The 22,391-nt window shown below is 45.3% G+C and overlaps 1 protein-coding gene across 1 annotated transcript; it reads right to left on the reverse strand.

Moving 5' to 3' along the window:
- Positions 1-1,896: 1,896 nt before the first annotated feature.
- On the reverse strand, positions 1,897-4,764 carry LOC306652256 (MAP/microtubule affinity-regulating kinase 3-like; the record flags this gene model as incomplete). The annotated part of the gene is given in 6 exon segments (XM_079125259.1): positions 1,897-2,382; positions 2,386-2,965; positions 3,139-3,316; positions 3,319-3,776; positions 3,844-4,028; positions 4,154-4,764. Coding segments are annotated over 6 exon segments (2,184 nt in total). The 5' UTR covers positions 4,451-4,764.
- Between the last annotated feature and the right edge of the window lie 17,627 nt (positions 4,765-22,391).

Raw genomic sequence — 22,391 nt, forward strand, 5'->3', positions numbered from 1 at the left:
TAAGTAAGTCCCAGCTGAGCCAAGCAAATTGGCCTGGGCTACCACAGCAGAAAGGCTGGGCGGGCGTGCCGGCATTGCATCTGAAGCTCAGTCCTCCCTGTGACCCCGGGTTGTCTGCTCTGGGGCCTCCAACCTGGGGGAGTGGCCTCCGCACAGCACTGTCCTCCCAGGTTGCTTGGACTTCTCACCTAGAGCCACATGATGGAGAGGAAGCCAGGCTGCAGGCCTCGGAGGGGTTTGGGGGCAGGCTCCATCTCCCCTCTGCTGCCTTCTAAGGTCAGTGCCTGCTTCCCCCAAGGGAAGATGAGGGTGAAAGAGCGTTGGGGATCACCAAGCCCTTAGAGAGTTCATTACCAGCCACGTTCCTGCACGGTGGAAATTTCAACACTCGAAGGACCAATACCTGAAAGTGTTTTCTTTCCCTCAGGTGGGGCATCCATTCCCAGCCCTGAGTCATCTACTGGGACAATGTCCCTAGGGCTGCTACTGACCAGAACCTGGGCCTGCACCAGCTGGAACCTACTGTACTCTTGTACATTTCAATTTTCTTCTATGGTCACAGTAGTTTGGAATACACACACATATGCTGGTACAAACACAGGCTTACATGTGTCATTTTGCATCTTCTTTATATATAGGTATATAAATTCATGTATCCACAAAAACACACATATATATTGGCTTATGTGAGTATACTCTTATGAGGAACAAAAATGGAGACACTGGGAAAGGGAACCGAGGTGCTGAAGGACAGGATTGTCAGGGCAATTTTTACTTTGTATTCTTTTTTACATTTTGAAGTTTGAGCCCTGTGAACAAACTATACACACCCATTCACACATACCCACACACATTCATATTCTACTCACTTTCAGTACAAAGCACACCTTAGAAACCTTTCCAAATGGACCTATGTAAATTTTCTTCACTTGCAGAATAATATCTCATTTAGCGGATGTACTACAGCTGAAGTGACCATTCCACATCCTCACAGATGCCATTATGGCTTTTATCACTAAATAGGTTCCATAGACCTGGTACTGATTCATTAAATATATCTTAAAAGAAGAAACGTATATATTTATATCCTCTATATAAGTGTGTATTTTTTGTTGCATGAATAATGTAAGTCCTGGTCATCACTGTCACACATTTCAAACAACAGATCTGTGTTTTGTGGACGTGTCTGAGGATAAGCTGTATTAACCATAACAGATGAACACCAGCTAAAGTATCCTCATTACCTAGTGTAATCCCAGGTCTATTTGAGAACACTTTTTCTTTTTTCTTTTCTTTTTTTTTTTTTTTACTGAGAAAAAGTGAATTTTTAATTATCTTGTGAATCTACTTAGAAAAACACACACACGCAATGTTCACAACTATAAATTTAAACCTTTTGCACTAAAAAAAAAAAAAACACAACAAACACAAAACCACAGGCATGAACTGTAAACCTGTATTAATTATCAACTAGTTTTAAGGTTAACTCTTAGCAGTAATTCAGTATTTTCCTCCTTGGCAATTGTAATGTTTTAGCACCAAATGATCTCCCACAGAGGTACTAGTCACAAGCTGGCTGCCAGTGTAAGGAAATGTTTCCACACACGCTCCTTGCACACACACCTTCCACTCACACCAACAAGGAGACACGTGCAGGTGGTGTCACACACTGACTCCAGGGCAATGGAAACAAGACAGAGGCACAGGGTCACACGACTTTAATGTACTGCATTCGTAGAAAAGGCCAGCTTCTGCTCCCAGGCGTGCGCTTGTCCTCAGACTTTAATGTCATGACTTAGATGCAGACGTTATTGCCTAAATATTACTCTATACATTTCCATCAGTGTTCAGGAAAACACTTGAAATTGCTACTTAATTTACACCATAATGACTGGGTTACAGCTTTAGCTCATTGGCAATTTTGGAAGCAATATTTTTGAAAGCTATGGATGTCCCTGATATCCGCTTGAACCGGACCCCGTTCAGAGAGAGTCTCGGCAGCTTACACACCTCCATCTCCCACTGCACCATGTTCTCCGCGTGCCCGTCGCCCTGGACACAGAAGAGCAGGAAGCGCTCCCTCTGCTCGTAGTCACAGTTATTGGCATCCAGCACTTTGCGGATTTCCCGCATCATGTCGCTGGGATCCATGGAGCTAGTGGTTTTCATGCTCCAGGTGAAGCAGAGGGAGCGAGGTTTTGCTTCTTTGTTCTCATCCTTTGGCTCCGCATGGACGTTGCGACTTCTTGTGAGTTTTGAAGTTAATTTACTAAAAAGATTAGTGGAGCCTCTGCTTCGAGTCTGAGACAGTGGCGTGGCTTCGTGGGACAGGCTGGGTGAGGCAGGAGGGCCGTTGTATGTTGCAGTTCGCCGTTCCCGGGGCTAGCCGTGGAAAGTGCTGCGAATAGCAGTGCCTCTTGGGAAGCGGATTCGGTCTGGGGTGGTGGCACTGCTAATGCTGTGGGTTGAGGCAACTGGAGTTCTCTGATCGGGAATGGTGCTGTTCTCCTTGCCATTCTGGATCACTGAATGTCTGTCCGCTGTGGTTCTCTCACTGCAAACATAAGTATTCCGCCGTGTCATCCCTCCAGATGCTGTGTTACTGCTGGGGACAGCAGGGCTTTTCTTGCGTTCAGGAATATCTGCCTTGTTGGGATTACTTGCATTCCCAAGCATGGGACTGGCTGGAGCAATTCCCTTTCCTCCCACAGCACTGCCACCTGATTTCCGGGAGGAAATTCCGTCTTCTTTGAGGTCACTATCTGCAGTGCTGGTCTGACTACTCTTCGGATATGCCACAACCGAAGGAATAGCTGGTCCAGCATGGTCACTGTACCGTCTCTGCTTCTGGCTTGAAGAAATGCTTCTCTGCACTTTGTGGTGAGGAGACTGGCTAGTGCTGTTGCTGAGGTCACTGCTTGGCCGCACCTTAGCAAGTGAAAGGTTGCTGCTAGAACTGGAGTCGCTAGCGTCCAGCTACGGGAGAATGAGAAGAGCGGCAACCACAAACGGACCCCAGTGGCTTGTCAGGAAGCTCAACTTCCATGACCACACAGCTTTCATGAACATTCACTTAGAGAGGGGCACTGCGATGTACGAGGTAACAACCCTAAACTCAGGCAAAAGCATTTTTCTGACTGCTGGGAAAACTCTGAAGATTTTCTTCCCAACAACAAGTATGTAGCTGTGATTTCATCATATTTCATTTTGCTGAGAGATTCTTGAATTTCTTCTTGTGAATATCCCATTCCTACCATAATATCTATTCTCTTTTTGTCTGAGATGTCTAGTTCTGGTTCAACAAAGGGTTTAAGTTATCTTCCTCATGCCCTGCGTTGATCCATCTGTCCTTCATGATTTGCTCTAGAGTGCCTCGTTTAATTGGGTTTAGCACCAGGAAGCGTTTAAGAAGGTTTTCACAGTCTGTGGACATGTAGAAAGGGATTCTGTATTTCCCTCGTAACACCCTTTCTCTAAGTTCCTTCAGATTTTGCCCATCAAACGGGAGTGACCCGCTGACTAGGGTATACAGAATAACGCCAAGACTCCACACGTTGACTTCCGGCCCATCGTACTTCTTGCCCTGGAAGAGCTCTGGGGCTGCATATGGAGGACTACCACAAAACATGTCTAGTTTACTGCCAAAAGTAAACTCATTGCTAAAACTAAAATCTGCTATTTTAATGTTCATATCTGCATCTAACAACAGATTTTCAGCCTTGAGGTCTCTGTGAACGATCCGCTTTTGATGGCAATATTGTATGCAGACACGATCTCTCCAGTGTTAGTTTCCTCTTTCTTAAAATGGAAGAATGAATGCTGATCTGTATGCGACCTATCAACTGTCTAAATTTAGCTCTTGCTTCTTTTTCCTTCATTCTTCCATGTGCAACCAAATAGTCAAATACTTCACCTCCACTTGCATACTCCATGATTAAGTAGAGTGTTTTTTCAGTTTCGATGACTTCGAACAACTTCACTATGTTTGGATGATTTAAAATCTTCATTATTCTTACTTCTCTGAAGAGCTCTAGAGCCACACTAGCTGGTTCCAGCCTGGTGCCACCACTCCCTGAGTCTAGGTGACTGAACTCCAATGGTCCTGTTACCCTGCAGTGGAGGAACGCCCCATGCAGAGAGCATGGAACAGCACCTTTTGTAGACTTGTTGGATTCAACTGAGTTTTGTCAATTATTTTTATTGCAACCTCTCTGCCTGTAAGGATGTGTCGTGCCAATTTCACTTTTGCAAAGTTCCCCTTGCCGATCGTTTTCAACAGTCTATAGTTTCCGATGTGAGGCTGCTCATCAGCACAGGAAGCTGTGGAGTTTCTACACCGAGCTCCAGAGCGCCCAGTGCAGGAGGTGACTTCTTGTCGCCCATCTCCATGTGAGGTGTGGTTTTCAGTGTCTCGTTCATTCACGGTTGGCAAAGGGGTCCTAGTGGACATCTTACTGCGCTTAGACTCTGCACCACGCGAGGGCGAAAACAAAACCGCCCAGCCCCGGGCGGCCGGCGAGCAGCGGCCGCGAGTCGCCGGCCCCGCGGCCTCGGTCTAGATCCCCGGCCTGGCCCGGGCCGTGCCCCCGCGGTCCCCGGGGTTCATTCTCCCCCGGCCCCGGCGGCCGCGGCCAGGAGCCTGGCGGGGCGCGGTGGGCAGCCGGCCGGCGTCCCCGCGCCTCAGGGCGTCCCGCGGGCCCGGCCGGCTCCCCTCTTCCGCCGCTCCCGCCCGTCGCGCCGCGGATCTCAGCGCCTGGGCCTCCAAACAGCGCCGCCGGCAGCGCCGGGAGAGGAGGAGCAGGAGGATGTGGAAAAGGTTGAGCGCAAGACAGGCCGCCGCGAGCTGCGGGCGCAGACCATTGGAGGGGGCCGCGGAGGAGACGCCTGCGCCCGGCTGCTTTCCCTTCTCCCTCCGCTTTCCACCTCGCCTCCGCCCTGCCGGCAGTCACCTTCGCCGCCGCCGCTCCCCCGCACCGCCGAGCCTCACCCACTTTTTCAATTAAAGAGTTAGCAGCAGGCCTTGGGGCTTCGCTGGGATGCAAGGGCTCGGCTTAGAATTCCTCTTAAACTCCCGCTGAGAGCTTGTGAGCAGGCAATTAGGCACACCGATGGGATGCAGTGTGCCCATACTCAGTGACTCAGAGGCAATGGACACAGACACAGGATCCCCAGGGGCCTCCGCCGCCTCCCTGTTGGGGCATAGACAAGAGGAGTAGCCTTAGAACCCAGGACCAATGCCAGACCCCAGGGGCAAGACTTGCCTTGCATTTTCCTGGCCTCTGCTCTCCGGGGTGTGGCTACTGTTTCTGGATTCTCTTCCTCAGTTCTCTTGGAGGCATATGATATTCTGTTAAAACTCTTCCTCTCCCTCGTCCTGTGCCTGCAGGCTTTGCACTGTCCTCCCCCACAGCTCCAGGGCAACATGGAGGCCAGTGTGATCACTGCCTCCCACTCCCACCAGTGACCAGGGCAGAGCCCTGCACACACCCTCCAGCTGCCCAGAGAGGCTCAGCAGGAGCCCCAGTTGAAACTGAGCAAGGCTAGAAGACATAAGAACAGGTAGAGAGGGGTGGGGGACAACACAGGAGAGGCCATGATTGAAAGTCCAGGGTTAAAGTCCACCTCCACATATTTTGAACACAAATAACACTAGAGATCAATTATGAGACCTTGTGTGCAGATCCATAAATAGCCTCTCTCCTAACCTGGATTTAAAGAATGCTCTTGCTCAGTAAATAGATGTTTCTGTGATTATATTTTTAGGATCTGATTGCTTTGTTCCCCATCATGGTCTCCAGCAAACCCTCAGTGTTCCAAAGATGCAGCACAGTTTATGTTCACTGAGTGGGATGATGAAGCCCCCAGATGGGGAAGCTAGCCGAGGCATTTCATCAAAAACAAAGAAAAAAGTAAATCCCTAGTAGGTAATGATTGACATGTCAAGTCACCAGAACAGGGAAGATAGAAAGTCTCTCTTCGATCCCGTGCTGTAGATCAATATATATAAACATGCCCTGCTGATCACAGCCACTGCCCACATCATGCCATCTCTGTGTGTGGCCTTGGCTTTCTCCTAATACATCAATCTGTGTCTCACTGTGACCCACCCATACATTACTTTCTGTGAGGAAGTGAAGGTCCCTCACAACATAATTTGAAGTCCTCCTCCTCATGGGGTCTTCCTGTGACAGAACTGTAGAGAAGACAGAGAAATAAGAATTTGAAGGTGTCCTGCTGGCCTGGAAGATGCAGGAATCCACCATGAGCTGAGAAGCGTGTGGCCTCTAGCACCCAGAAAAAGCAAGACGATGATTTCTCCCTGAAATCACCTTAGTTTTAAGAATCCTCACTTTCAGAAGGGTAGGATGCTCAGCTGATGTGGTTTCAGCCACTGTGCTTGTGGTCATTTGTTAGGCAGTGATAGGAAGAGATGCTGTTCCCCCACCTTCCTTCCTGGGCCCGTGGCTTCCCCCTTTAGCACCCTCTCTCTGCTGCACACTATCCTTCCCACAACAGAGCTCCGATCATATTGCACCCCAGTTAAGGGTAGCCCAGTGGGTAGGGAGGAAGGTTGAACCTGCTAGGTTGGCATTACTAGTCATTACTGTCCGCTTTCCTTCCCAGTCCTGCCCTCTCCTGCCTCCCCTACCGGTTGTCTCTCTGAGAAGCCAGAGCACGTCCATGTTTTAAGCCCAAGTCTGGGGATGGCTTTCTCACTCTTCCCTCCATAACTGTCTATCATCTCTCCTTGCATCTCCAAATGCAAATTAAGGGGATAAACCAACAATTATCTATCATCTGCAATGTTCTAAACACTGTGTTTCTATATTTTTGATCTGACTTAATGAGCAAGTAAAAGAGCCCACGATTTTATATCACATTTAAATCGTGATTAAGCAAGGTTTGAGTTCTGATTCAAAAAGAATGATCTTTGTGGAAGAAAAAAGCCTGCATGTCATTTAGCCAACACGTGGATCCAACATGCATGCCCATGTGCGTGTCTGTGCTGGGAAGTGGACCTTAACAGTGACAGACACATTGTTGTCAATGTTGGAGGATACATTTCACATACCCTTTTATCTTAGGCAGTGCCTTGGTTTGGATCTGGAATTTTCCCCAAAGGCCCATGTGTTATGGTCCATGGCCAGTGGTTCAATGTGGATGCTAAAAAGTGTAGGTTCGTATCTTAAAATAATTTCAATGTGACTATAAAGCATTGAGAAACAAAGGGTGGTAAGAAATGTTTTGATGTAACATTGCTTTATTCTCATAAAACTGGCATAAATTTTCAATTCATTTTAAGTTAAAGTAACATGGATTTGGAGTTCTAATTATGTGATCTATGCAGAATTACGGAGCATAAACTCAAAAAAATATTGTGATGTCTTTTTCTCATTTTCTTTTTGTTTTCTTTTTTCCTAATCTTAGCCTCACCTGCTCTCGGAGTGAAAGCTGAGTTGTCAAGGGAAAGACATGAAACTGCTTGAAGTCCAAATATCTTCAGGCATTGTTCCCAGTAATTGTTATTGCTAAAACTGGAGGTCCCCCACAGCAACAATTTAGGGGGCTGATCTGAAACACACCACTGTGATTTCAACCCAATGCAGCCTGCTGCCAGGCTGAACACCAGCTTCACAGGAAGGGCAGGAGCCAGGTGACAGTAATAGCTTTTGTTCCCATGGGTCCTTTCCATTTCTTTTTCCCTTTGTGTTTGGAAAGTATTTGGGATTAATAAAAATATTTGAAAATAAATGTCATGCAAAAGCTAACTCTGTATCTTTGCCATGATTCACCTGTTGATAATAATTTGCTCAGTTTGATTCATTCTTCTCTCTCCTCCTCCTTCCCTCCTTATCCTTCCCTGCCTCCTTCACCAATTTAGATGATGATAGCCTTCTTCAGAGACCAGTTAGTTTTCTTTGTTTCAGTCTTCTTGAGAGATTGTTTTCTCTCATTTTATTCCTATTGATTTAATTAAAATTTTGAATGCATATATATATGTGTGTATTTTATTTTTTGAATATGTACAACATTACTTATTCTTCATTATCCCACTACTTTTTGGTAACCATCTTGTTTTCTGATTTGTCCTTTCTGTGATGGTTTATTTTAGGTGTCACACCAACTGGGCTAAGGGCTGCCCAAATTTCTGGTAAAACACTATTCTGGGTGTCTCTGTGAAGGTCTTTGCAGAAGAGATTTGCACTTGATTCAGCAGATGGAGTGAAGGAATCTGGCCTCATCAGCATGAGTGGGTATCATCCAATCTACTGATTGTCCAGAAAGGATACGAAGTGGAAGAAGGTGAATCGCTTTCTCTCCTTGAATTGGGCCATCTGTTCCATTGGGCCCCTGTTCTTGGGTCTCCAGATGCAGATGAGCCTTCTGTGCTCCTCAGGGCTCAGGGCTTACAGTGAATGATACCACTGGTTTTCCTGACTCTTCAGCCTGCAGATGGATCTCACGAAGCATCTGAAACCCCAAGATCATTAAAGCCAATGACCCTAAAACTCTCCTCTTAAATATCTGTGCTCTATGTTTGCATAATATCCCATTGATTTCATTGCTCTGGGGAACTCTGCCTCACACATTCTTGTGATTATTTGGGTAAATCAATACAGTCATGTGCTATGCTACTATTTTCTCTTTTTTCTTGCACTAAAGATAGTACCTTCTCTGTCCTCTTTTACTCACCAACTTTCACAGTGGTGAAATCACACACAACCTAACACGTGCCTTTCTGACCTTGTTAGGTGTATGTGGTCCAGTGGCATCATCTGCCTTCACATTGTTTGGCAACGGTCTCGACCACCTCTCTCCAGAACCCTTCTGTGCTGCTCACACCTGACACTGCACTCACCACAGGCCCTGCCCGCCCTGGGAGCCACCCTCTACTTCATGTCTCTCTGAATTGGCTATCTTAGGGCCCTCAGGTAAGAAGCATTCCATAATGCCTGTCCTTTTGTGTCTGGCTTGTTTCAATTAGCACAATATCCTCCAGCCACTTCCAGGATAAAGCACTGATCAGAATGTCTTTTGTTTTCAAATTTGAAGAATTTATATTCCCTTTTGCCCTTTGCTCTCCCTCCCTCATTTTTTCTCACCCCTCCAGCCCTTGGAGTGCTGTTCCCTGACTACTGCCTTTGTTTTGATACCTGGCATGATTAACCCCCTCCCTGACTTACATTCTAGTAACTTTCTGTCTGTTCTTCTATGCTTATTATGCTTTACAAATTTTAATATCAACTTGTGTTGTTCCAAGGATATGTTCATTAAGATTTTCATTGGAGGTGAACTGGGATATAGCTCAGTTGGTTGAGTACTTGCTCAGCATGTACAGGGCCCTGGGTTCAATTCCAAGCACCACCAAAAAAAAAAAAAAATTTTCATTGAGGTCACATTAAAGCTGTATGTGAAGTCAGAGAGAATGGAGCTATTGATGACATTGAGTTGTGCCACATTGACTGAGGGGGAACAAATCCATTCAAGCTTATTTTTTATCAGGAAAAGTGTTTATGCTTTTCCGCATATTGGCTACAAACTCTTCTGCTCCTGTTTATCCCTAGATATTTATTTCTCATTTCTATTATAATTGAGATACAGGGATTAACTTCATCTTCTAACTGGCTATTATTTGTGCATATATACATTATTGATTTTGTGTGTTGATGTTATGTTTTCCTCTTCTGTTGAAATCTTTTGGGTTAATCTTACCATTGATTCTGTAGCTACATAATCACATCTTCTCTGGATACTTTTATTTCTTCTTCCCAACTTTGATGACCATAACCATTTTTTTTCATCTCATGATCTGACTAGTGTCTCTAGAACACTTACATTACGGTGGAAATGGTCGACATTCTTGCCTTGGTCATGGTTTCCCTGGGATTTTTCAAGGTTCCCTGCATGATGTCAGCTGTTGGCTTTGACATTGAAATCCAGATTCACCACTTTTATTTTCTCAGTGTTTGTGATCAGGATTGCATGTTGAATGGTCCTTTCGGTGTCTGTGGAGATAAATGTTCTTTATGTTTCCTCCCCTTCCTGCTCCATCAGCTCACCAGCCAATTGCTGGCTTCCAGGGTTGAATGGAAGGGACATGCACAGAGGGCCAGTGAAGATGTCACAGAGGTGGCTTCTCAAGCTGCTGCCACGTTCTGGTGTTAGTGGAGGCTGACTCCATTTCTCCTGGAAACTTCCTAGCCCCTTTCAGGACTCCCTGCTGGACTCCTGGGGGGTGAAACTCCTCTGACTACTTCCAGCTGGCTTCTGTTGCCTTCTCTCTGCATACCTCCTCTCTCCTACTTCCATTCATCCTCTGGACACCCAGGGCAGACACCGATTTCCCCACTGCTTTCCCAAAGGGGTCCTTCAAAGTCCTCACAGGTGCTGTCAGCTGCCTTCTCTCCTGCATGGGTAGGTTTTCATGCATTATATTCCTCAAAACGGCCCCAGGCAACTTCTGGTGTCTTGGCTGACTTATCGATATTACTCTCTTCGCTCTCCAAGCATCACTGTTTGGGTCAGGTGGCGTGACCGACCCAGCCTAGAGCACAGGTACACGCATCCTTCTAAGCCTCTGAGCACCAGGTTGCTCCTCACAGAGCAGCCCCCAGCCAGCTCTGCCACAGGCAGTTTACCCCTGAGATTGCACATTTACGGAGGAGAAATCATACCATAGTCCACGACATCTCCAAGTTTCAAGTTTTCCTTGTGGCCCATGAGTCAGTAAATAAAGAAAGCAGCAGCCTCTGATCTCCTCTCCTTAGTAACTGTAGCTCTCATGAAAGATTCTTTTTCCCCCCCATAACTTCTAACCTGTTGTACCAACAAATCAAAGATGGCCTCTGTACATTGGCCCCTGGGTTGTTTACTTCTTGACAGTAGCCTGATCCTGTTAGCTGGAAAACCTGCCAGAGTCAGACTCAAACTTTTACACCTCTAATTGTTATTAGCACAGCCCAAATGAGCGTATTTTTAGCCATCAAAAGCCTGCCTGCCTGGCATGCTCTGCAAAGCTGTGTCCAACATCTGCCAGCCGCAGATAAGACAAATCCTATAGCAATAAAGGCCCCCCAGAGGCTCCTGTGTTTTGCAGCTCTCTGACCAGGAGACCCCCACCCTGCAGCTGAGCAACAGAAGCTAGACACACGAGTGTCATTTCCACCAGGCGTCCCCTGGCCCCGCTCCCTTCCGGGTGGTGGCCCATACCTCTGGGCTGCCTCGTTCTGTGATGGGCTTTCTGTGCCTGTCAATGTGTCAGTGTGTCATATCAACAAAGCGTGCATGCTAGCAGCCCCGGGTGGTCAGCTCTTTGTCTCTGGTAGCCACCCAATCCTTAGACTCTCATAACCTTCTCACCTACTCCCTCCTTCTGCCTTCTTCCAAGGGTTAAGAGACCGGAATTGTTGAAGAAGTTTTTAGATACTCCTTTGAAAATCTGCATTCCTGCCCGTTGCCTGGGTGGGTTGGGAGATGGCAATGTTTTGATGAGAACAGCCTGCTCCCCCTGTGTGGAGCATCTTCCTCAGACAGTAATGCAGCATCACAGGGGCACTTATTTTCTGGCATTAGTGTTTAATCCACAGTCAAGGTGTTATCCTGTGATCTCATTTAATCCTCACAACAAGGAAACCTATTAACATGCCCTGAGATTACCAAGGCTGAGGACTGAAAGGGGAGGAGTGAATCCTAAACACAGGCCAGCCAGGTGACTGGGGATTCTCCACTGCTGCTCACCGACGGATGAGGTCTGATAGGGACCTGTGAAGGGGAAGCACAAACGTCTGCTTACAGCTTTTCCCCTCTGTTGTTCCTGGTGACTCTCACCCTGTGGGCATAGCTACTTAGAGGGCAAGGCTGACCTATGCAGCCAACCCCTGTGTACTGAGAGCTATTTTAAGAGCTCTTCAGTGGCAATTTTACTGAGTGGTTTTCCCTGGGTTCCAGAATCAGAAAACCTGCACTATATAAGTTTCAACCCGCATGCCAGGGTGGGAAACAAGGAAAAAGAAATGGAAAGAAGAAAACACAGTCTCGTATGCCTGTGGCAGAGCTGAGCCGTCATGGAGTTTCGCTCTGACAATGCTGGCTAAGGGGACCTGGTGTATTTGATGCAAAGGAAGAAGCCAGCCAGGCTGGAGGGAGAGAGCAGAGGGAAGTTGGTGACAGCAGATGAGAGGAAAAGAATCAGGTCCTGCCCAGATGTCTGCCAAGGTGTGGTGAGGCCTTTGAGTTTGACTCCAATCAAAAGGGGAAGGCTCTGATTGGTTTTAAGCAAGGAGAGACCATACTTGATTTACGCCTCAATTTGACCACACCAGCTTCTCCATGGAGGACAGATGTGGGACATAAATATGAGCCAGCAGACTGTTGACCTTGAGCCCTGGAGACATGTGGAGAGGCAGTCTCCATCAGGTCAACCTGTGGTCTGTCTAAGCTTGGCCTCCCATTTCCCTTCTTCATGCAGTGGTGCATGTGAAGTGCAAGCACTAGTGGGCCAATGAGATTGACAGAGTGGCCAGCACCTCAGCACTGAAGATCAGGACTCAGGGAGGAAGAACAGGAAGGTGCACAATTCAGTCCCCAGCCCATCCACATTTCGCCAGGCAAACTATCCAATAGGATGAAAAGACGTGTTCCAAAGCTAGTGCCTGGAACGGTGAATCTGTACCTTCAGCAGACTTGCAACAAAATCTCACTAGACACTCATCCACTGCTGGTGGGAATGCAAGATGGTGCAGCCACTCTGGAAAGTAGTATGAAAATTCCTCAGAAATCTCGGAATGGAACCACCATTTGACCCAGCTGTCCCACTCCTCAGTTTATACCCAAAGGACTTAAACTCAGCATACTACAGTGATGTAGTCACATCATGTTCATAGCTGCTCGATTCACAATAGCTAGATTGTGAAACCAACCTAGAGGCCCTTCATTAGATGAATGGATAAAGAAACTATGGCACATATATATATATATATATAATGGAATATTACTCAGCTTTAAAGAAGAATGAAATTCTTGAATTCTTGCATTTGCTGGTAAATGGATGGAGTTAGAGAATATCATGCTAAGTGAAATAAGCCAAACCCAAAAAACCAAAGGCTGAATGTTTTCTCTGATATGTAGATGCTAATTCACAATAAGGCGGTGGGAATAGGGAAGAACAGAGTTACTTTATATTAGGTAGAGAGGAGTGAAGGGAGGGGTAGGGGTATGGGGGAAGAATGATAGTGAGTGAAACTGACATTATCACCTCAGGTACATATATGACTGCATGACCAATGTGATCCTGCAATATGTACAATCAGAAAAATGAGAGATGGCACTCTATTTATGTATGATCTAGTAACATGCATAAATGCATCTACTGTCATGTACAACTCACTAGAACAAATTAAAAAATTTTTAAAAAGAAAAAGAAAAGATAAACTATGGATCTCCGGAGGAGTTGCCTGGTTTCTGTCCACCTTCCATTGTCCAAATAAGGGACCATCTCTGAAATGGACAAAGAAACTCAGCTCGAGGTGTTGGTTCAGCACTGGCTGCACAGACCAACCACATCACTGTCACACAACAGTGACAGTCCCACACGCAACACGAGCACACGGGGATGGAAAAAGAAGTAGCAGAAGTCAGCCATGGAAGATCTCAGCACCAACCTCAACCCCAGAGATACCCGTATGCGTTTCAAGGCTCGGGAGAGAACAGGATTCCATGGACTGCTGGGTCAGCAAGCGAATCCCACAGCTGCAGACACCCTGCCCACCTGCTGGACCTTCTGTGGCAGAGCCTTTTAGGACTGACCAGCCAAGGCCAGCAGCCTGAGTGGATTTGCTCATCTCAGAACCTCTCCTGTACAGCGTGTTCCCATTTCATTCACTTGTCCTGCAGCTTCGGAGAGTCCTTCCACTTTGGACTTAAGCCCCTCAGATGTGAAGACTGAGGGTCCCATTCACCACATGCTATTTATATGTTCCTGGGACTGTGAGTTACAGTCTTAATGTTTATAGGTGTGACGGCTAGCTTAGAGCTACCAAGAGGGGACAAGGACCATCTAAACACAAGTGCCTTGTGCGGGGGTCTAAGTGTTTCTGCCCTCCAGACCTTCGCACTGTGCATGGGCGTGTTTGTCCCTGCTCGGGCACCCGCAGCTGGGTCCTGCAGGCAAACCCGAAGTTGGAAATGGATATTTAGAACAGAGAGATGCACAGCCCCTTCAGTTCATCCTCTGCACATATCCACTGGAGACCATTTGAATTTCTAAATTGAGAAAATGTGGCAATCTGATTGCCTGGAAGCCTCGAATTAGAAGAATTCTGAGATGATCCCAAAGGAAACACTGTTATTACCATGATGCTCAGAGACTTAAACAGGTGATTTCTCCCTGAGCAGAGCTCACGTTTTTGGAGGCCTGGGGATATATCTGGTAACAAAGTAAGAATTTGGAATTTGATTTAGAAAAAAGTGTATCTAGATACATTAACATAGGGTTTCTGCTTTGTATTGTGACTGCATGAACAGGTAAGGTTTTCTTTCTAGGTGTTTGCTAATATTCCTTGGTAATAAAAATCATCTAATTTTATACAGTGTAGATGGTTTCCACATGCTATTCCTCTCATATTCCATTGTGATTTAGTAGCATTTCTTTCTTTTTCAGAGGACTGAAATAACAGATTAAGAATATCCCATTTTTAAAATTCTCCTTTGATTATAAATTTTCAGAAGAGCCTCAACCATGAAAGGGTTTTGCTAACTCCCTTCAATTCCATCCCCCACCTGCCAACTCCCCGCTCCCCCACAGGCACACACACCTTTCCCCACCTTAAATGCATGAGCTGGGAAGGGCTGCCTGATGTTTGACTCCTTCCCCTGCAAAGAACCATGAATCCAGAACAACGCTCTTCTCACCTGTGTCACTCATGAGAAAGACCCCGAGTGTGTTGGTACTGCAGTTTTACCTCCCTGGTGTGGACACCCAGATCCTTCTCACTCTGCCTCATTTTTATAGGTCAGACTGTGTCTCCCTAAAGACCTAACCCTTTCAATGGTGAGTATGACCTTATTTGGAAACAGGGTCCTGGCAGGTGGCAAATTAAGATGAGGTCATTAGGGTGGACCCTAGTCCAATAGGACAGGGCTTCTTCTAAGCAGGGGAAGTTTGGATACCCAGACAGACACAGGGAAGGTGATGTGGAGACACACCAGGAGAAGACACCATCTGATCGTGCAAACCAATGCTGAAGTGACCCAGGAGCCAGGAAGCTGGAAGAGGCCAGGAAGGACCTCCCTAGAGCTTTCAGAGGGAGCCTGGCTCTGCCAACACTTTGAATTTGCACATCTAGACTCCAGGACTTCTGTTGTTCGAAGTCACCCACTTGTGGTGTTTTGTTACAACATCTCTGGAAAATTAATACAGGCATAACACTAGAAAGACGTGGAGAAGCAACTATTACTTGTATCGCTCAGATCCTGAAACCTGCATCTCATGGCCATAATGACAGAGTCTGCCCCTGTAACCACTTACTCTGGACAAGATTTCCCTTGTGCATTCACTGAGGGTTGGAGGTGGGCCTTGAAGGCAAACTGAGCTAGTTTGTTCTCCAGAGATTTGTACACAGGTTAGAAAAAGATTAATAGACACAAAAATATTTATCAAACAATGAAAGCTGTATCAAGGCCTGCATAGGGCTTTTGCAAACAAATCAAAATAATTGTGATTTTCAGCCATTGAAGACCTGAGCATGTGCAAAGGGAATTCAGTCTACATACAACTCACCTTGACACCAAGGGCAATTTCAAGAGCCCTGGTTAATTTCATCCATGCACATTCATTCCCGTCCTCCAGCTGGTGGGGAAGCCGGTGAAGCCTTAACTTTGCTGGGATATGTGGTCGTAAATTTGCTAATAACTGGAAACTTAGTTCTTTGCTTATTTATAAATGTATTTTTAATAAAACAAAATTGTTGTAAAGAAGGTAAATTGCATTTCTCTGTGCTTGAGAAGGCAGGATTTAACATGGTCCCTGCAGCTTAGTTTTGCAGAGTTGACTCTCTGCAGCGTAACAGAAGCCCCTCATGTGACCGTGACCTCGAGGATACTCCCTAAGCATTTCCCCCGTGAATTAATTCAGCTTCATTATCTTTTAAGGTAATTGAAATAATAAAGTCTAAAAGTTTTTTTTTTTTTAACCAAAATAGTTGCCATTTCAAATTCTTTTATTCCTTCATTTAGATCCATATTTCCATCTGGTATCATTATTTGCTTCTATCAAAGGGATTTTTTTCTTATTTTGAGGGGTGGGGTGGGTGTGGGAGTGCAATTACATCCCAGTCCTTTCTGTGTTTCATTTTGTGACAGGGTCTTACTAAGTTGCCCAGGCTGGCCTGGAACTTGTGATCCTCCTGCCTCAGCTTCCCAAGAGGCTGTGATCATAGGCCCATACTACCACACCCAGTTGCGTCTATGGGTGTGTGTTTAAAATGCAGAGGAACAAAGGACATTTTCAGACTTAGGACTTTTGGAGAATTATGAGAAGACTACACTTCAAAAAATAAAAAATCAGCTGGGCTCCATGGCACAGGCCTGGGATCCAGCTACACAGGAGGCCAAGGCAGGAAGGTTGCAAGTTCCAGGCCAGCCTGGATAACTTAGCTAGGCCCTGTCTCAAACACTCAGAAGGGCTTGGACTTTAGCTTAGTGATAAAGTACGCTTGGGTTTAATCCCCAGTACCACAAAAAATTAAAAAATAAATAAAGTAGATAAATAAAAACCCACACACCCATTTCTAACTATAGAATCCTACTTTGCATTCTTTTCTTTCTCTCATTTGAAAATGGTGTCTTTCCTTCTTCCTGCTTGCTTTGATTTTGACAGAACACCTGTAATTCTTGGAGTTCTTCTTTGTTTATTTTACTTTTTAATTTTTAAAAAAATCTTTAAATTTTTTTCATGGATATTTAGCTTTATTATACTTGATAGCGATAGCAAATCATTTTTTAATTTTTAATTTTATTTGTTCTAATTAGTTGTACATGAGAGTAGAAAGCACTTATACATTTTGATGGATCAGACATACATGGAGTGTCATCTCTCATTTTTCTGATTACACATATTGCAGTTAGTGTTCTTGGTGTGAGATTTCTGTTTACTCAGGTTATTTTTAAGATTATTCCTTTGCAACTAGTGTTGAGCTATTGGTTGTGATAGTTCTCTATATGATTTTTTAAAAAAACATTTCTTGCCCTTGGCTCTTTCTGAGTTTCTTGTATCCATGGGCTTATGGTTTCAAGACATCATTTGTTCAAATATCTTTTCCAACCTCCCTGTTTTGAAAAGTTCAACCGTATGTTTGTGAGGTCACCTCCCCTAAGCAACACCGAGTCTCCACTGGGTTTCGTTCTCATGGTCACATGATCTTGGTAGTTGTGCGTCTGAGACTGGGTTGCTCTGATCTCTTTGTCATCCCTTTCACTAATTTCTTCTTCGCCATCGTCAGCATGCTATTCACCTTCCCACAGACTGGAGCTATCACTGGCACCGTTTCCACGTGTGGCTTGTCCATCTTTCTTGTCTCCAGGCAACATGTCCAGCCTTCCCCTGCTCTTTGAACCTACGACATCCCTTTCCTAATGTCCTCCACTACCATCCTAGCATACGTGCCCATTTTAGGTTCATCTCAGTTGACTGACATTTCTTCTCCACGGTTACCATTTTCTTGCAGGCCTGGTGATTTTCAATTGAAAGCAAAATACCATCAAATTGGCCTAATTGAGTCAGACAGATTTTATTTTTATTTCTATATGTTCATAAGCTTTGTTGTGAAACACAAATAAAGGACTCAGAAATCAGTTGATCCTTTTTGTTAGGCTTTTAGGATTTCTTAAACAGAACTGGGGCAACATGAATTTAGAGCTGAGTGGATTATTTCCCAGCTTGAACTGAAGGCTTTGTAAAGTGGCCCATCTTATTTCTAGTTGAATTTTGATGTCTTCTTGTTTCCCTGCTGTGGCAGAGACCACCCCAGGCTTTCGCATAGTATTGTGCATGGTATTTCGTGGTATTGCTCTCTGATTCCTCCATGTGTCCCTTCCCAGGGCCTCAGATGGTTTCTACCTGCATGTGCAGGTCAGTGTCCTGCTGAGCAGCTGGCAGGACCACCGTGGATCTCCAGAGACTGCTGTGGATCCCTCATCTGCGTGGATCCTCCTTCTATCTCCCCAGCTCAGCAGTAGATGGCCTCACCCTGCATTCTTCCTCCCTTCCATGGAAGCCCTCTCAAAGCCGTACCCAGGACAATTCTGGAGTCCACCTGGTTAGTTTCCATTTTCTCACCACTCACTATCCTTTGTGGCCCATATTCAGTGCATTTGAAATTGCTCCCTATCCTTTTCCAATCATTTAACTAATTTATTTTTTATGTGGAAGGGTGAACTCTTTCTTATTACTCCCGTTTTCTGGAAGCTCCTGAATGTATTTTATTGGAAAAAAAGATAAAGGAAAATAACACAGCACAGCAGAACACACATCATCACAAACAGACATGCTGTGATTGCCCTCTCTCAGACCCCGGGTCATGACCCTGGAGGTGTCCCTTTGGTTTACTGTTTCAACATGTTATTCTGATTATTAATTGAGCTTGGTACTTTACATGGTGCATGTTCAGAAAGATGAAAATTGTCTCTTATCTGCCCTTTGAAAATTCTTCAATTCTAAAAGTCCTTTGTTTTAAAAAGATATTTCTAACACTTAGGATTAAAAGAACTATAAAAGCAAAATAAATAGTTAATAAAATATTTTAATGTATTCTTAAAATATCAGGTTACAATGCAGGTAGAATAAATGGGGCTAGTTTTTCACGTAGAACACTCATACCACGAGAAAACTTGTTTGGCATGTGTTTCTTTCTTTTTTAAAAATATTAATTAATTTATTTATTTATATGTGGTGCTCAGGGTTGTACCCAGGGCCTCACTCGTGCTAGGCAAGTGCTCTACCACTGAGCCCCAACCCCAGCCCCTCTTCTTAGTCCTTTCATTAACATTTGTCCTAAGTGGTTATGCATGGCAGTAGAATGCATTTTGACACATTGTACACAAAGGGAGCTCAACTTCTCATTCCTCCGACCCACATGGGTTGTGTAATCCTAATGTATACAGGGTAATGATGGCTGTCTCATCGCACTGCCCTTCCCACCCCACATCCCTCCCTTCCCGCACTACCTCTGCCCAATTCCAACTTCCTCTGTTCTTCCCTACACACCCACCCACTTATGGATCAGCATCCACTTATCAGAAGAAACATTTGACCTTTGGTTTTTTTGGGTTTAGTTTATTTCGCTTAGCATGATCTTCTCCAGCTCTGTACATTTACCTTCAAATGCCATAATTTCCTTCTTCCTTGTGTTTCTATGTGGGCAAGGAACCCCTGTAACCCCCACTGTAGCTTCTTCCCAGCTCTACTGAGGTGATGCTCTTCCACTGACACTCAGTTCTAAGTCTTTCATGGGTGGGGACTGGGTTTCTCTCTTTAATCCCATTGTCCAGGTGGTGTGAAGACCTTAGTGTGCACCCATATTTGTTGAATGGGTATATGGATGAATCAGCTACCACAGAGTCTGACAGGACAGGTTATTTCAACATCCCTGTAGGAAAGAGACACTTGCCATTAACATCGCTGTTGACACCAGCATCTTCAACTCACCTGAGGAGAAAGCCTCTCTTTTCCCACATGACCTCTGTATGGATTCAAAAACCAGCATCCCAACAATCACTCCTAAATAAGTATTCAGATGTGACACACACAGAATAAAGGAGGAAAGTCGATGATGCGGTAGGTTCACAAAGACAAGAGTGCCAGTGGAAAGAAATGAGAAGCCCCATGTTCTTACAGGGTTCACAGATGGGAGAGGTGGATGGATGCTCAGGGTTCGGCAAGAAACCACGTCAGCAGGGTCATTCCTGAAATTTAGTTATTACAAAGATTCCCATTTCTACTCTGCCTATAGGTGAATTATTGGTTTTTTACAAAACTTATATGTATAATGCATCTCTGAAGACACAGCAGGACAAGAATGATTTTTGCTTGAAACCAATTACTTATGAATCTTCTCCCCCCAAAAATGAAAAGTATGCTCAGAAGTCTCATCTACTGCACACTGTGCTCAGCAAAGTTGGAAGAGCTGTCACGGTCTCACTTTAGACCCGTGGAACTCGTTCTGACCTACAAAGTCATCAACTAGGGCAAGGACCACTAGGGACGGAGACGGGAGCTCTCCTTTCCCAGTGTTGCTCAGGGCAAATCCAATCTGTGTTTCGTGGCTCTGCTAAAGTAGAAATGAGAATTCTCGAGATAGCTTATTGTAAATTCCCATTTCCATTACCCAGTAAATTCTGTTTCTTCTCTAATATTCCTACCTATTTTGTCACTTATGTACAGCCAGGCCTTGAGATGGCAAAGGGGACAGGAAATGAGATAGCTCTGCTGTGCAGAGGGCCACAGCCACTCCCCTGCTCCAGCAGTAGTCTCCTGTCAACCTGCAGTGACAGACTCACCTAGCACCATGGCCTCTGGGCATGTTCTTCCTGGCCCCTGCTGGCCACCTTGGTCCCCATGCCCCGTCCACCCCCTGCTTCATGTTCTGGTCACTCTTGCTTTCTGCTCTTTCAGCAGCTTGGATTTCCTCCCTTGTTTTGTCCTGTTCTTTTCTGGATTGATCTTCCATTCCACTTAATTTGCTGGATCCCTGGTTTTTATTTGGGTATTAGTGCAAATACTCCCTCTTTGGAGGCATTGGCCATGACCCCCCCTCCACTTCACATTCCCTAAACCGCCTGCTTGACTTCTCACGCAGCATTGTCTTTACCAGATCAGCTGTGTCCCTCTGTTCCAGGAAGAGCTTAACTGTCCTTGTCAGAACCTAGAATCCTGCCTACCCATAGCCCATCCTTAAGTAGCATTTGTGGGAATCGTAAAATGAGCATTAAGAGCAGAATGGACAGCTAGAATGTGGTGTGCTCATTACAGCAACTGCAATGAATTTTCCATAACTACTTGCAATACAGTGTTTTGCAAGAGAAGCCAGACACAGGAACGCATGCTGTGAATCTTTTACCCATCACAGAATTGCCTAGGGGCCATGGAGAAAAAATACTGTATACACTGTACAATTCCATTTATGTAAAGAGCAAACACAGGCAGAATTATCTGAGGCTGTCAGAAATCAGAATAGTGGTTCCTTTAAATGGATGGAACCAGAAGAACCTTAAGCAGGACTCTGGGGGCCTGGCCTGTCTTGTCTCTTGAGCTGGGTGCAGGTCACAGGAGTGATCAGAGACTAACACGAATCAGCACTCAACACCTGTTGTGTTTTGATTAATTTGGCCTGAATTCAACAAGTTAAATTTAAATTTTTTTCCTATTCACCATATTGTCAATGTCTGAATTTTATATAATATATGTATAAATGTATGTGCACATGTGTATAGGATCAAACATAAAATATATGCCATTTTATATATACATAAAATATATTTTACATGAATTCAAAATAAAATGAATATATTAATTCAATAAATATTTAATTTCATTATATATAACCATATATACTTTATACATATGTAACTATAAAATAAATGTGTAGCTAAGGATTTCTCTTCCTTATATTTTTGGGGGGTAGCCCTCAGGGTTTGCCCTCCTTTCAGGGAGGTGAACCCAGGTGGGCCGGGTGCTGGACCAGAAGAGACCTGGCAGGTTTCTTCATTCCCCAGCTCTGCTGGGGATGGGGTGTTCCCATGATGCCTCCTGTCTCTCAGGACCCTTTGTGTCCTGAGGAAGGCTGGTTATGACCCCATCATGCACATGGGGCCTTTGGTCTCTCCCTGCTCTGCTGACAGCCTGTGGCATCCCAGGTGGCTTCATCTGCAGCCAAGGCACAACTGCAGGAGGAAGACATCGCCCCGGGCCGTGTGCCTGGAGTAGAGACAGGGCCACCCCTCGCAGCACTTTTCCAAGGGCAAATAAGTGAGAACCAGCAGTTCCCTTCCTCAGAATCACCTCAGGTTATAACTGGATACTGTTCAAAGACACCTGAGCAGTGTGGTCATCAAGGGGACACAAACCACAGGAACAGGTATTACAGCAGAGGCCCAGAAGGCAGGGGACCGGGTGGTCAGAAAGTAGGATCCTTCCTCACGATGCGTTCAATAACAGCATTAAAACTGGTGATAGGAAAGCACCCGCTGCCTGGGACTGCTCCTGGGCAATTGTCAACTGGAAATGACACTTTCTCAGCTGCAGGTGCAGCAGGAGAGCATGTGCTTGTTTGTATGCATGGAGCAAGCCTAGAAGGCAGCCCTGTAGGCACGGGCATTCTTGATGAGTTTAGGGCTGG

This window comes from Sciurus vulgaris, assembly GCF_902686455.1.
Source record: "Sciurus vulgaris genome assembly, contig: HiC_scaffold_155_arrow_ctg1, whole genome shotgun sequence".
Taxonomy (NCBI): domain Eukaryota; kingdom Metazoa; phylum Chordata; class Mammalia; order Rodentia; family Sciuridae; genus Sciurus; species Sciurus vulgaris.